General features: G+C 41.4%; 1 protein-coding gene across 1 annotated transcript in view; it reads left to right on the forward strand.

The window, feature by feature from the left end:
* The first annotated feature begins 1,019 nt into the window (after positions 1 to 1,019).
* The window catches only part of zmp:0000001236 (mastermind-like protein 2), a 45,908-nt gene continuing 31,670 nt past the window's right edge, over positions 1,020 to 15,257 (forward strand). The window contains exons 1-2 of the mRNA XM_049576278.1: positions 1,020 to 1,703; positions 1,910 to 2,368. Coding sequence (XP_049432235.1) covers positions 1,958 to 2,368 — 411 coding nt within the window. The 5' untranslated portion in view covers positions 1,020 to 1,703; positions 1,910 to 1,957. The remainder of the gene's footprint in view (positions 1,704 to 1,909; positions 2,369 to 15,257) is intronic.

Raw genomic sequence — 15,257 nt, forward strand, 5'->3', positions numbered from 1 at the left:
ACACATTAAGTAAGCAGCCAACCAGCCAGCTGTATTAACTAATTATAAGAGAAGTTTACATAGATTTCAGGCACAACAGCCGCCCTCAGTTACTGAAAAATGAGGACCCCATTTGGTCTTGTGTGGCCTACAAGTATCTCTGGGGCCAGTCAGCTCCTTAAAGCAGTATATTGGTACACTGGTTCATTTAGTATGTCTGTCTGTGCACTCCAGGGGTCCATAGATATGTCTGAGTTAAATGTTTTCTTTACGTGAGTCAGTTAACGTGTAAGTAGGCTATGCTTCATATTTGTGTCCTCCTTGTAAATGAGTGAGTGTTCTGTCTTTTAATGTGTAACTTGAGTTGCATGCTGGGTATTGAGAGTAGTTCAAAAAGAGTGTCCTACACCCTGAAACATAGCTCTCCTTGTAACATATTTGCAGCCTTATTGTTTATTTCATAATTTGACAAGTTACAGAAAATTTCTATGTTCATAGTTTGACTTTCACTTCAGTTTCTTTAAATTATATCTGTATGTCTGTTGTATATTGACACCCTGTGGCCAACGTTGTGTAGGACTTTTTGTGTAACTAATCCAATTGTATGTTTACTTTAATGAGGCTAATTATTTCTAATATTTATTTGATGTTATTTACTTATTTCCCGTTATTGTAGAAACTATACACACTAAATGTATACATGTAGGTCTATAGGCTTTATGTAACATTGAAGTAGCCAACAAGAAACCGTGGAAGTGCCCTCTACTTTATTACCAAGTACAACATATTCAAAGACCTCCTAACATCATCACAAGCAGATCTTTTAAACCGTAAATATCTTCCTAAATGTGCCACTGCTTCACTGACTATGTCAATCTGCTAATGCAACCTTATAGAGTCATATTTAGCAAACATTACTGAGGTCCTCTCCCCCTCCTGTCACGGTCCATGCCTTGCAGGACAGTTCACCCTTCACTCCACTAGAGTGTGCATGTGGACCCCGCTCCATCTGTGTGAGTGGCTCATGTCAAAAGAGGAATGTTCATACAATGAGGGTCTGTGTATTGTAGTTCCGCTATTGCCTCGGTGCACCACACGGACAAACGATTGTCAATGGACTATTTGAGACGGATCTCAATCGGTTTGTGCGACGGCTCCCTGCGTTTCGGCTGCGTGCTTTGTGACTTGTAATTCGCGACCAGATCCTTTTTTTATCCGGATGGAAAGAGAAAGACAGAGAGAAAGGACTAAAATCCAAACAAAAATGCCGTGAGTCTTGAAGTTTAGTGGATTTGTCTGTTGGTAGATTCTCCTATTCTGGCGACCAGTCGCTGACTTTAAATTTATTGCCAGTCTTACTCTTTGTATTTTGGGACTATTTCATAAGTGTGGCACATTTGAGATAAAGTAAGATGACATTATACCCGGGTTGTAGCCATCGATGAAACTGAAGTTGTGCGTGCTATGGTTTTGAATCATCCAAGGGACTCATATTGAATATAATTTATCTGTGAGCAGAGGTCGAGTCGTTAAGCAAGAGTGGATTCATTCCAGCTGTGAATCCACGAGCCCCTCGTGTTTGTAAATCATTTCAGTTTTAATTAGAAACTGACATAGTAACACCCCTGAGGAAAAATCACTAATAAAATCCTGCAACATTGGGACTCTTTAACGCCTCTGTGGAACCCAGTGTGAGTTTATACTGACCTTATCTCAGTTCACAGGCAAGTGCCTTTTTAATCTTTGGCATCACTGTAACATCAGTTTGACTAGATAACTGTGGAACATATCTTCAAACAGATCTTAAAGGCTACATTGTCTTTCTCTCAAGTGACTTTGTGCGTGCAGTGTAGTATTTTTCTTTCCACATGGGATCATAGCTGAGTTCATGCGTCTTGTTCTCTTCCATGCCCCTACTGTGGTCCATTAGAAGCTCAGTGGACCTCAGTCTCTACAAACTTGACGGGGACCTGCGAGCATGGGAGAAGCGACCCCTGCTCAGTCTGCTGCAGGGCCATTCGTACCCATGTTGGGTGTTGGTTTAGGAACTATGCCCGGTGGGGTCGGCAACGGGCCAGTGGCGGCCACCTCCAGAGGCTCTGCGGTTCCACAGCTGCACAATGCCATTGTGGAGCGTTTGCGTGCCCGCATAGAGCTGTGCAGGAGGCACCACTCCACCTGCGAGAACCGCTACCAGAGGGGTCAGGCCGAGAGTTCGGACCGGGAGCACGAGAGTACGCTTCACCTGCTCAACATCGTCCAGCAGGGGCCTGGGAACAGAAAGACGAAGGGCAACCGGGGATCGAACCAACAACCTCCAGAGTACAGCAGAGCCAATGGAGAGCAGAAGGGCTCAGAGGGGGAGCAGAAGCTTTCCACGCGCATAGCGGTGAGTTCTGGGGGGAATCTCGGTTAGTGATGGTGGTGATAATAAATGATCATTGCTGCTTATAAGGATGATGATGCTAAAGCTTCGAAGCAAACAAAGTTCTGCCATAACCTCCAGCAGAACAAAACTCAGACCATTAGCTATTACAAGCATTCTTTCTGCATGGTACTTGAGCAAAATGTCAATCTGCTGGTCATCTGAGAGCTGCATTTTCTTCAGTGTTAATGTAATAAGTTATGTTTCTACACACATTACTCAAAATTGCCTTGCTGTGACTCATGATGAACAGTCAAGGCTCCATCTGAATTTACAGGACAACCAAATCCGGACCAAATGGCCCAACAGTCAGGACATGTTTTAAAGCAAGAGTGATAAACTATAGGTTCCTTGTTTTGCTGATTAAAGGGACCCTTGGAGTGGATGGGGTAATACAGGATCACAAAGTGTGTTTGCAAAGCAATCCATTCAGAGCAAATGGTTTTTGGGGTCATTGGGCCATAGGGATGTTTTGCATTTACTGCAAACCATGTCAGCATCTCTACTGTGCAGCTGATCCAAACAGAGGGATGCAGATGCATTCTGTGGCTTGTTTAACCCACTTAATATGCACCATTATCTCACTTTGCAGTACAGATAAGCTGGTTTCCTTTGTGTCATACGAATTACCAAAATTTCAAGAGGATGCTACCTCATTTGACTTTGTTCTCAAAGTATTTCTTAACAAGAGGGGTTTTGTTGCTGTTTCTGAGGGATCCTGCATCAAGTATGGAGCAGTGTGACCTTATTTTGAGTAGTTTTGAGAGTCTTCAGAGAAAAGGATATTGAGAATGAAGAACAGTATAGTTTGCATGTTCTCCCTCAACAACAGAGCCTTACAAAGAACATAGGGTAGGGAAACTGACTGCGAAACACAGCAGGGCTTTCTGTGTGTCTGCCAGTGCTGCTGATAGGACTGACTTCCTGTATGGCATCTGTTAAGGGCAGAGCCAGAGAGATGTGAGATTTATTTTGTTGTTTTCTTTCATTGGGCACGAGGGAGTTCAGCATCCAGACTATGAATTATTTCCCAAGCAGCGTTTCAGTATAATGTCAAAAGGGTGAAAGCTCGCAGATGTTCGTGCTCGAGATTTGCTTGAGATGCTGGATGGAAAAATAAACAATGCAATATTTTTTTTCCACTAAAGTCATAAAAGGGCAGCGATGATTGTTCTGTCAGTTCATTTATTGTCATCACTGGAATTGGGCACGGGGTAGCCTTTGCTGCATGTCATGCAACAGTATTAACCTCAGCCTTGATGGAGACTTTCACATGCAAGAAAAGTAGATTTTCCATGATTTATAGTGCTAATATAAAGTGCAGCTTTCTGGCTTTTCACATATTTAGTTTTCATGCTGTTAGGTGCAATACAGCCGTGCTACATGATGGGAGGCAAGACACAACAACATCATGGATTATATTGACTGTCTAAAAGAGGTCAGGGAACATCATGATCATGTACTGTTTCCTTTTTACTGATGTTGACTCTGGAGTAGCGTGTTCTGCATAAAACTGATGAGAGCAGCAAGATGGTGAGGAGGAAATGAAGTTCTGGCGTACATGTTTATATCAACCCTGAGGTTAATATGTTTTTCACAGCTCATGATGATTGGGTGAAGCAGAACAGCAGCCATTGCAGAAATCCCCCTTATTGCATTTATATGGCTTCTGTCCAGCATAAACAGTGCAGGGAGTTCTTTCTTGAATTTATTCAAATTGAGTAAAGTGTAGAATAACTCTTGCAGTTAAAAAGATTTATTTTGTTACAATCTCTGGCTATAAAGAGAGCACAACTTGTGTTTCAAATATTTCCTGGGGTGCAGTAGTAGTTCTCCATACTACATTCTTCTGAATTAAAAAGCAAGGCTTCTACAATGGCCACATCTGTGCATGTTATTGACTGTTCACATTGGAATTTGCGATGGAAATGTACACCAAGTGAGGGGCAAACAACACAATGGATTATGACTGGCTGGGAGTGCAGAGTGAGCAGCACTTAACAACGCTGCTCATTGAGACCAGATTAACAAAGGATATTCTTTTAGATGAAATTGGAGAAATGGGGAAGAAGACGAGATGGGAGCTTACTTATCCAGCGACTCACAAAACGATTTTCCATAATGCTTGCGTGAACTCATCGAAAGCTTTTGGATATTCATAGATTCACTAGATTCTGTTTTTACACCACCACTTCTTCAGTCTTTCCCCTCGTACCTGTATCAGTAAATACATTCAGCTCAGAAATAGGTCAGAGTAGAGCTTAGAAAACATTTGTCCTGTATTACAATGTACAGACATTAGGTTTCATCAGATCAGTATTCAGCAACCATCTTACATTGTCAATCAGCGATACAGAAAGAGTACACAAACTAAAGGCTTAACAAACAGTGATACAGCTCCGCTGCACGTAGCATGCCATGCATTGTCATGCCCTATTATCATGCCTTTAACAAATGGCTCACTAAGCACCTTCTTGAAAGATGTGCTGGCCATGAAACTGTTTGAAGCACAAGGCCCCCATATAAATGTTTAGAGCCACTGAATACATTTCCTGCGCGTGTTTACTTTAAGTCAAACAGGCCTTGAAAAAGCAGTAGGCGAGGGATGCCTGGTGATTAACAGTCCTGTGTGCACTGGGAGGATTTTGTTATTTCCCAGTCTTGTTCTAGTGACAGATCTGGGAACTATAGGCCTAGAGCAGCATGCGCTTGTGGAGAAAGTGCTTTGTATGCTGATGTGTTTGCCTGTTGTGTTTGCCCACTTGCAACACTGTGTCCACCGCACGGCAGCAGCTCTTTTTAAAAGCCGGAGCATGAGGCATCCTGGTCACAGTGGTAGAAGACAGAAACCCTGTAAACGCAATGACCCCAAATCAGATGCAGGCAAAGAACTTTGCCATCCTTCTTTCTCTGCCTATGTTTCCTGCCACTATATACTGTGAGCTGCCCATGAAAGGCACAATGCCAAAATACTCTAAGCTTAATGTGTTTGGCACAATTGCAGCATCCTGTACAAAAGGTCAAAACGGGCAACTGGGGTCAGTTGTAGTGTTGTAGACAGATCAGATGTTCCTAACTTGGGGTTCAGGACCCTCACAAAAGGGTTGCAAGATAAGTCAGATGGGTAACAGGGGAGGAAAAGCAGAGAAGATATTTCCATCATCCAGACATAGGAAATGATTACAAGAAACAAGGAAAGAAAATGACTCTGCATGAATTGGATGAACAGTTATACTATGGAACAGTGATGAGGGGTCGCAGTTTGACTTTGACTTTGATCTGAAAAGGTTGCAAACCAAAACGTTTGCAGATGTCTACACAATGGTGTCAGATTATTATCAGTTGAGAGAATTTCAGTATTTGCTTCAGTAGTTTTTAGTCTGGACCCTTTTTTTTTCACTTTTTTTGTCACTGAACATCCACTAAAAATGCCTGCTTTTGCCACTGACAGACTCAGATTGTTGTAAGTTTCAGACAACATTGCCAAGAGGATCCATACAGAGAAATTAAATGTTTATCTTTACCATTCACTTTGTCTCGTCTGTTTGTTTTGTCTGCAACAACTCGTGAGACTTCAAAACGAGACTTCTCCTTGAGCAAAACGTGGCTACACGCAATAATAGACAGACCGGATCAAGCAAAAGATAAAGAAAAATGTTTTATTTCTTTGTCCAACACTTGTGATAACAATCTGAGCCTGTCAGTGGCAAAAAAGCAATTTTAGATGGCGTACACTGACGGTGCACTACTGCCTGGAGTAGCCACATTTCACACTTGCTCAATATTGGGCCTGTTTAAAAACTGTTGTTCTGGGGTGTCGGTAGCATAGTTGATAGTGCCGACGCCCCATGTACAGAGGCAATGCCTCGCTGCAGCAGTAGCAGGATCGAGTCCGGCTTGCAACCATTTGCTGCATGTCACCCCCCGCTCTCTCTCACCCCATTTCACTCTGTCCTGTACATTAAAGGCAAAAAAAGCCTGAAAACAAAACAAAACAAAACAAAAAAAACAACTGTTGTTCTCATCAGTCACTTTGATACATGATCATGAGAAAACAGGGTTCAGGCTGAAAAATACACATCTCCCATTAACTGACTGATTCTTTTTTTTTTTAAAAAAGCATCACAAAATGCATCACCTCCTGTACAGCACTTTTCACAGTATTATACTCTCATTGTAATTTTTGTGTGACACCTTTTGTATTTACATTTCAAGTACGTTCTGTTCAGCCAACATGAAAATGAATGCTGACAGTGAAACACAACAATCGCACCTCTTAATTCATCATCGCTGAGGTAACTACCACTACTGCCCAGTGGATTGACAGCTTACTCAAATAGCATGGAGAAAAAGAAATTCCTTGTACTCTCTTGTGGTCATGTATGATGGATGAAGAGTGTGTGCATGTGTGTGTGTGAGTGTGGGGTGGGGTGTGCACTGCAAGTGCTTCCTGGCATACCCTGTTTGGCTGTTGAACTGCCTGAATCAGAGCTGCCGGTGGTCTGATCTCAGCCTGGCTCGACTGTGATGTGAAACAATTAGCCCAGGTCCATGGGGGCCACCCACAGTGAAGCCTGCAGCTTTACCCAACCCTGTGGATGCAGTAGGAATCCATGTTCATCCCACAGATCACTTCCATGTTGTCATGGGAAGGCTAAAGTTTTTCTTTTAGGAGTAGCAGGCTGTCAGTTGGTGTGAACGCTGAATTACTTTCAGTCCCCTTTAGTGAGGACTGAAATCGCTGCGGGTGCTGTTTATTGACAGCACGACTGCACTGTAAGCCTGATGTGATTAAGCTTGTCTCATTGTATAGACTGTAGCTGTGAGATGAGTCGAGCAGCTCATAGTGCTCTGATTAAAACACGTTAAGATAGGCCTCCATATACTGTAGTAAAGCCATCTGTTAATCTCCTCCTTCTATTTGGGATTAGTGCTCATTCCAAGATATGGTTTAAACACAGCTACAATCCAATTCTACTTATGCTCTGTGCATTTTGGGGTGTGGAATATGTATTGAAATGTCCTCTATTATTTGAATAGAGGACACAGATATATTAACTTTAAGGATGCTTTTGCATTTTATTGTAAATCTTTATATACAGTCAACTTTATAATGAAAATGCAAAATCAACCTCAACATATTTTAGCAATCCCTCATTACAACTAGTTGCTCAAAACACAAGCTAATGATACATGTAGCACCCAAATCCGCAGTGCACTGATATGCTGACCAGCTGTAACTTCTCCCAGTTAGAATTCCTTAGTATTCATTGTTCAGGAGGGTTTTTCCGGGAGCCGAATTTCACACAGAGGTCTCTTCCTCTCTAAAACAAACGGATCAGGTGATTAAAAATGGTAAAAACAGTGAATAAAACAGGTTCAGGTCCATTTTTCTAGCCCAACACCTGCTAATGTGTGCTCACCATTTTTTGTTAATAACTTAAAATCCAGACATATAGAAGATTTTAACCGGGAGTTGAATTATTTGCAGATGTCTCCTCCTCTCTGAAACAAATGGACCTGTCGATTTAAACTGGTGAAAACACTGAATAAAGCAGTTTCATATTAAAAAAGTCACTGATTTGCCAACGCTGTTGTTGCTGACTATGCTGACTGATGCAAAAACATGCCCTATCGAGAGCCAATCTTTGGTTTGTCTGTTCTGGGCTACTGTAGAAACATGGCTGTGCAACATCGCAAACTCCTTCAATGAGGACCCACTCCCTACGTAGATATAAACGTCTCATTCTAAGGTAACGAAAGCACAATGAGTCTTATTTTCAGGTGTTTATACACTCAAGGAAACATACTTATTATATTGTATTCCGTGTCTGCCAATATATCCCCCTAAATCCTACACACTGGACCTTTAATGGGCAGAGGACAGTAGGAGAAGCAGGGTCTTAATCAAGCTGTACATATGTTAGTACTATCACCTAAATTTAGAATGTAATGAATGTTTTAGTCTTCTGTTTTCATAATGTTTTCAGATATGCTGTATACAGTGTATTATAATAATTTAAAAAAAAAAGTCAAAAGCTGTTTGACTTTTTACAGTACTGGATCCTAAGTGGTTGAGAATATAATACTTCTTTTACAAATGCTGCTAATGTCAGATTGAAAGATTGTAGTAATTACAGAAAATGGGTAGATATAAATGCATTATGATCCACCATAGATTTCTTTTAACAAAATGATACCCACTGGCGTAAGAGTTAAGTACACGCTATGGAATGCGATTGAAGTTGGGAGTCATTTGATGACATTTTCTTATTAAATAGTTATTTTTATTATTCATTTACTCAAGTAGTTCCAGATTAATCTCAGGCAGTAACATGTTTCCAAGGTGGATATTATGACCTCTCCTTCCATAAATTTCTATGTTGTGATTGACACCATATAAACAGGAGGGATCACCATTACATTTTGCTCAGAGAAACATGACAGCGGCTTTTTAACTGATACATATCAGCCAGATTTACCGACTGTAATAAAAGTTAGGGCCATGTAACATTATGTTCTGGACATTCCACAGTCATATCCGAGGGCAGTTCATAAATTTTTAGCACCAACTAGATCTCTGCAAGCACAGCTTGTCTCTAAGGAAGGGGGGAGTTGTAGGTTAATATCACACACAATGGTAATGCTGTGGCTTGTCAGCTTCCAGGAAATGACTGCCTATGGATGACATTTGTTTAGACAGTATGTTGATTCTGATTTAGTTAATAGCTACAGTTTCATCTTCTGGCTAAATCGTGCATGAAATGAATGTCTCTATTTGCCAGTAAACATGGTTTTATGATAACATCAGCATACATGCGTTCTAAACAACTTAGCTGCACATACATTTTGTGATCATGATTGCTATGTCCTCAGGGGAGAGCGGAGCACAAGCTTCAACAAGCTTCTCCTGTGGTAGCCAACCCAGACACCAGATTTTTAAGTGGCACAAAACAAAGTTCACTGATGACTGACATTTCTCAGAGGAGCTTTATTTTTCAATCCCTTTGACTTAATGACTATATTTACTAAGATATTATAGAGGCTGGAGTTTTAATCTTATAAACTGCAGCTTTTAGTATTATTAATGTCACGATGGCATAAGTCAGGACCTTCAACAACAAATCATTAGTTCTAAAATAATAATGTCCAAACATGTCAAATGAAATTCTAAGTGGGTGTCCAAGAGATTCTCGTTTTTCATTTTGAGGACATCTAAGCAGTCATTGGAGCTCTCTTCCTCGTCTGTCCGGTCATCGCTGCTGACTACTCAGTTCCAAACAGCGTTGTTAATGCCAGAAAACATGTATCACTTCCTGTGCACCAGTGGATTCTTCCCAGAAAAGACCTGTGAGACATTATGTACAGTAAAAGCTCCCATGAGTGAAAGATATATCATTGAAGGGCTTGTTAGCACAAAGCAGCAAAGCAGAATAAAGATGGGATTAGAAATGAACATTTATTGATTATGCAGTTTTAGTAATTCATAAAAACCTCCCTGTTTTGGGGTCCTGATCCTACAGTACTTGCTTTTGTTTGAACTACACAACTTTGTGACCACTCTGATAAAGGAAATCAGTTGTAGTTGTTATAATTATCCATGTAAACATATTGCTTTTATGATTGATGATAGATTTTGTGTTATCTCTGTGGAAAATATGGTAAACTCAGTGTAATGTGTCTTAGACAGACTAGGCTCAGCAAATGTGGTGTCGTGCAGGAGCAGCAGCAACGTGTTAGAAATAGTGCTCTGTGAATCTGGGACATCTCTGTACCTGGCAAGATTTGCATTGCCTTCTCTTCCTGAAATGAGCACACTTTCTCATTCCTTTCTGGACTAATTTAGATTTTGTTAACAAGTTCCATGCTACCAACAAACACACATGAAAAAAAAAACAACCACAAAATAAACAAAGACGAACATATAAATCAGGAAAGACAAAAGCTTCCAGACACACAGCAGGGCAGTGAGGATGTGTGTCAAATCAAAGGCATTCATGGATCATCTGTTATACAGTATGTCTAGTAGTGGTGTCTTAAAAACCCCCTCATCCTCCTTCCCTCTTCCCACTCCCCCACTCTACCACCCTCCAACCCATCTCACACACACACACACACACACACACACACACACACAGACAGACAACCCACCCTGCCGCACACGCCTCATGTTTTATTCAGCAGCCTATGGGAAGGCTGTATCTGTCTTTGAAGAGAGCTGCCGAAATCATGTAGTAGACCCATCTCATCCTCAGTCTTCAAGGGATGATACAATATAAGTGGGTACATGCTCAGAGGAACATAAGCCTCTGACTGTCCAGGTGGGCCAGGTCAGCTCTGCTGCCGTATGAGCTGTATAACAGTCTGGCCTTTAGGGTAAATTTAGCCTGTAGTTGCACTGGAACTGCTGGCCGTCCCAGGTTAAAAGCCTTTTCTCCATAGACATCTGGTTGCAGTCCTTGGCTATGGTCCGCGGCCTCTAGCAGAGCTTGCAAGGTAACAGCTTTACCTTCAGACCCTGCGTTAACATTGTAGAAAACACATGATCAGCATCAACCTTGCAACATCTCCTCCCTGGTGGTGCAGGTTTTGTCTTTGTGTCCACTCTAATGCTAATTTACTGCCAGGGCAGTAATGAATAACAGGTCATGTGTTTGCCATTGTTTATTCTCACATGATACAAAGAACGTATAATGTGATGTGTCTAGTGCTCAAACTTTCAATTTAAAAGTCCAGTGTGTAGGATTTAGGGGGCTAGGCAGACCTTAGTGTAGTGGTTAGAGCACTCATCTTCCATGCAGAAGGTCCAGAATTCGAATCCTGCTGGGGTCAACATCAGCAAAGGTTCCCACCGCCGAAATAAAGGGGATCAGATTCCTTAAGGAGTAACTCCAGAATCTGGTCCTCAAGTCCTCAAAAACAAGGATGCGTCTCAAACTCGTTGTAGATGGGAGGTTCCAGGTGTAAAAACAGATTCACAGGCAGAAACTGAATATAATGTAATAAGTATGTCTTCTGTAGTGTATAATCACCTGAAAATAAGAATCGATGTGTTTTCGGTACCTCAGAATGAGCCGTTTATATCTACATAGACAGTGGGTCCTTGTCCACCATGTTGCACTGCCATGTTACTACAGTAGCCCAGAGTGGACAAATCAACACTGGCTCCATATAGGGCCATTTCCGTTTTCGCATCGGCCACCGTAGTTAGCAGCCTGTCCGCAATGAGTGCGTCAGAAAAACACTATTTTTTTAATGTGAAACTACTTTATTCTGTGTTTTTACCGGTTTAAATCACCATGTCTATTTGTTTCGGAGAGGAAGATACCTCTGTGGATAATTTGGCTGACGGTAAAAACCTCCTGAATGTCTTGATCTTAAGTAATCAACAAAAAAAGATGAGTACATATTAACAGGTGCTGGGCTAGTGGTCCATCTACAGGCCAAACAGCATTGGAAAAACACTCATTTGGAAAGTGAAACTGCTTCATTCGGTGTCTTTGATGGTTTAAATGACTGGAGAGGAAGAGACCTTTGTGGATAATTCGTCTCACGGTAAAAACCTCCGGAACAGTTGACACTGAAGGAATTCTGACTGGGAGAAGTTACAGCTGGCTGCAATCTGCAGTCCTCTCTGCTAGATGCCACTAAATCCCCCTAAATCTCACACACTGTTCCCTTTTAACCTGTAGTTGATCAATAGAAAATTCATATACAGCAATTTTGATAACTGCTTAAGCCATTTCTAAAACAAAAATACCAAACATCTGCTGGTTTCATGTTCTCAAATGCTGCCATTCCCAGTTTGATTCTGTCGTCAATGGAATCTTTTGTGGTTTTGGGCTGTTTGAACAATTCGAAACAATTCAAATGTTCCTGGGAAACTGTGTTGAGCATGTTTAAGTGCTTTGTGATATTATTTACCACTGAACAATAATCTATTAATTAATAACAAAATGCACAGGCTAGACAATAAGAAAATATATTAGTTGGAACCTTCTGTGTATTAATATGAAATACTCTAACCTACGATCTGATAAGTTCATCTGATATGAAAATGAGTTCCAAATATGCTGCACAATTGTTTAAATTTCCTCGCTGATCCTCTGACTGCAAATTAGACTGTGCAGTAGACTCTTGTGAATATGCGTGGATACTTGTTTCATGTTTTGAATATGAATTACCCCACTATTCAGTGTTTCATCCAAGTGAACATTTCGCTGGGTTGAAATACCTCCATTCCCAAGGGGTTTGGATTAGAGAGTCCCCACTGTATCCCTTTGTTGTCGATTTGTGCTTTCAGCATGCTTCCCGTTGTTGCCAGCACTTTGTTTGAATTTTGAGCATTATGTGGACCTGAAGACACACACAAAAAACAATCTCATCTGTGCCACCGAAGTCAACTGGGAATTTTAGGAGGACTAATATATTAGCGCTCCATCGCAGCTATTTGACTGAAGAAACATACTTTTCATGGTTTTTCGTCATCTGGAATTTAGACTTGAAAATATATGTGAAGCTCGGGGCAGTCACTTAGCAAGAGAGGACTGTGTTTATGTACATCTATATCTTCAGAGGGGCCTTGTAGAGGTAACTGTTCATGCCTGATGCGATTTCTTCTGCTGAGAGAGCTCTTTGAGGTTTGTCAGGTTTTTCCTGCTTGACTTAATTGTAGAGAGGGCAGGATTGTGTGTGAGGGGGGAAAAAAGGGAAAGGAGGGAGGGGGGTGGAGGGTAGTGCCTTGGAGTGTCTTTCCACAAGTGCTTTGCTACCCATTGCTGAAACTGGAACCCTGTGGGAACAAGCATGTTCAGGTGTATTTTATGTGCAGTGCGTGGAAGGTGAATTGAGGGGACAAATTACATGCAAAATGAAACACAAATGGCACTTTGCCGCCTTGTTTACGACAAGGCCTAAAAAACAGACTGGCTCAACGCAGTATTAATGATATCTGTTGGATTTTGGCATTCATATTGTGCACCAGCTTGACAACTGCGAAGGTTTTGTTTGCACTGACAGCTGTGTGACGCTTGGATAAACAGGAGCTTATCTATAACTGTTCTCACACTTATCTGACAATCAGCTACCTGATATGTCAGAGTTTCCTGGACTTGTTGTAGCGGCTGCTGCTGTAAACAGATCTGATTATCCCAGTGGCCACTGGAGAGCTGGGTGTGGATGTCCACTTGTGTTACCATGTTGACATAATGTCTTCACCTTGCTGAAATTCTTTACTTCAGCCCTACACGGCTTTTCACAACCAGATTTATGTATCAGACAAAACCATCTGAAGCCCGAATGTAATCAGCCATCTCGCTCCTCTGCTGGGGAACAATTGGGTTCAGAGCAAAGCAGCTTTATTTGCAGGACTTCAAACAGCCTATTCTCCCCAGGGTCATTACCCCGCTCAGGAAATGAGAAAGTGGGCTCCTGATGTCACTGGCAAACCCCTTGCACAGAATTCCGGGTTAAACTGCGAGGGGGGGGAGGAGAGGGCCATGCTAGATCAGAGTTCAGACATGTTTACATTACAGCTCAGGATATTTCTCAGAGCCCGGCCAAGCTGCTGAAGTTCCCAGGCTCCAGAGTTGCGGAGTGCTGAAAAGAGGCACAAGCATTCACTTTTTCTTCTCTCCTCTCCCTCCCGCTCCTGTGCTCTGGGGTCTAAGTCATAGTTCAACTCCATTTGCAATGCATAGTGGTAATGTTCTGTTCTTTGCTACAGTTGTCCTTGGGGAAATATTAAAGATGTGAAATACATGAAAGGTGAAAGTCGCAAACACAGTTGACACAGATAATGTTTGCATGTCTGAAATGATGTTGCTGACATTGTTTAAGAGATGAATGTCGGGAACTAATAGCAAATTCAGCTCAAGTATACGTTGTTACAGTTTTTTTTGGTCTCTAGTCCTTGACATATCCTGCTCTTTATCTTGTTTTCCTTTGAAGGATTTTTTTTTAAATATGCATATGCCTTTCTCTCAGCAGTGACAATAACAATATGTGGCAAAACACACCAGGTGAATGTCGTCTTATCTTCTAACATGAACATTTGAATATATTAAATATCAGATCATTTTCAGCTCGGTGGAGACCACAGAAAATATATATGCTTTAATTGCTATTTTTCTTTTTAGACAGCTGACTATTTAAATAGTGCAGTGTGTTGGGAATTTGTCTAGGAGCATCATGGATGGCACTAGAGCTTCACCCCGCCTCCTGGAGCTGCCAGCCCATTTAAACAATGGAATTTTCCTGACCTTCAGTGGAGAATTTTAAGGATTTACTTTCTGTTTATAACACCTTGAATCTTATTCCATCACATCATAGTTCTGGCAATTGGTTCAGTCGTTGGTTTTATATTATACTCACCAAGATATCTGTTCTTGGAATGTGACGACGTTGCTTAAAACAAATCAGACAAACAAGTTAAAAATGAACCCACAAGTTAGCCAACCTATTTGGAAGAGAAAACAGAAGAAAGTTAGTGCCCAAACCATCAGTTGTAAACATCCATCACAATTTAACTTACCTTACTTTACCTACCAAGTTGCCTTAGCTGTGTACACACACAGTCCTCCAGTGCAGTAAAGGATTATTAACAACATAAGCTGTGCTTTCAGTTTCGGCTTTAAAGTGTCAGATAATCTGGCCAAACTATTTTGGCTTGTTTGCTGTCTGATCAGTTGACTGCTCATTTTGCTCCATTTGACTTTGCAGTAGCGATGCTATGGTGATCCCAGATCAGAGCAATAATTGAAATATTTAAAAAAGAAAAAAAACAAAAAAAAACAATGAATCAGCTGTTGTCATTGGGGCTGACCCGTGTAGCCAGTGGGTATCCGGGCCAAGA

The sequence above is a fragment of the Epinephelus fuscoguttatus genome, linkage group LG5 (assembly GCF_011397635.1).
Source record: "Epinephelus fuscoguttatus linkage group LG5, E.fuscoguttatus.final_Chr_v1".
NCBI classification, from domain to species: domain Eukaryota; kingdom Metazoa; phylum Chordata; class Actinopteri; order Perciformes; family Serranidae; genus Epinephelus; species Epinephelus fuscoguttatus.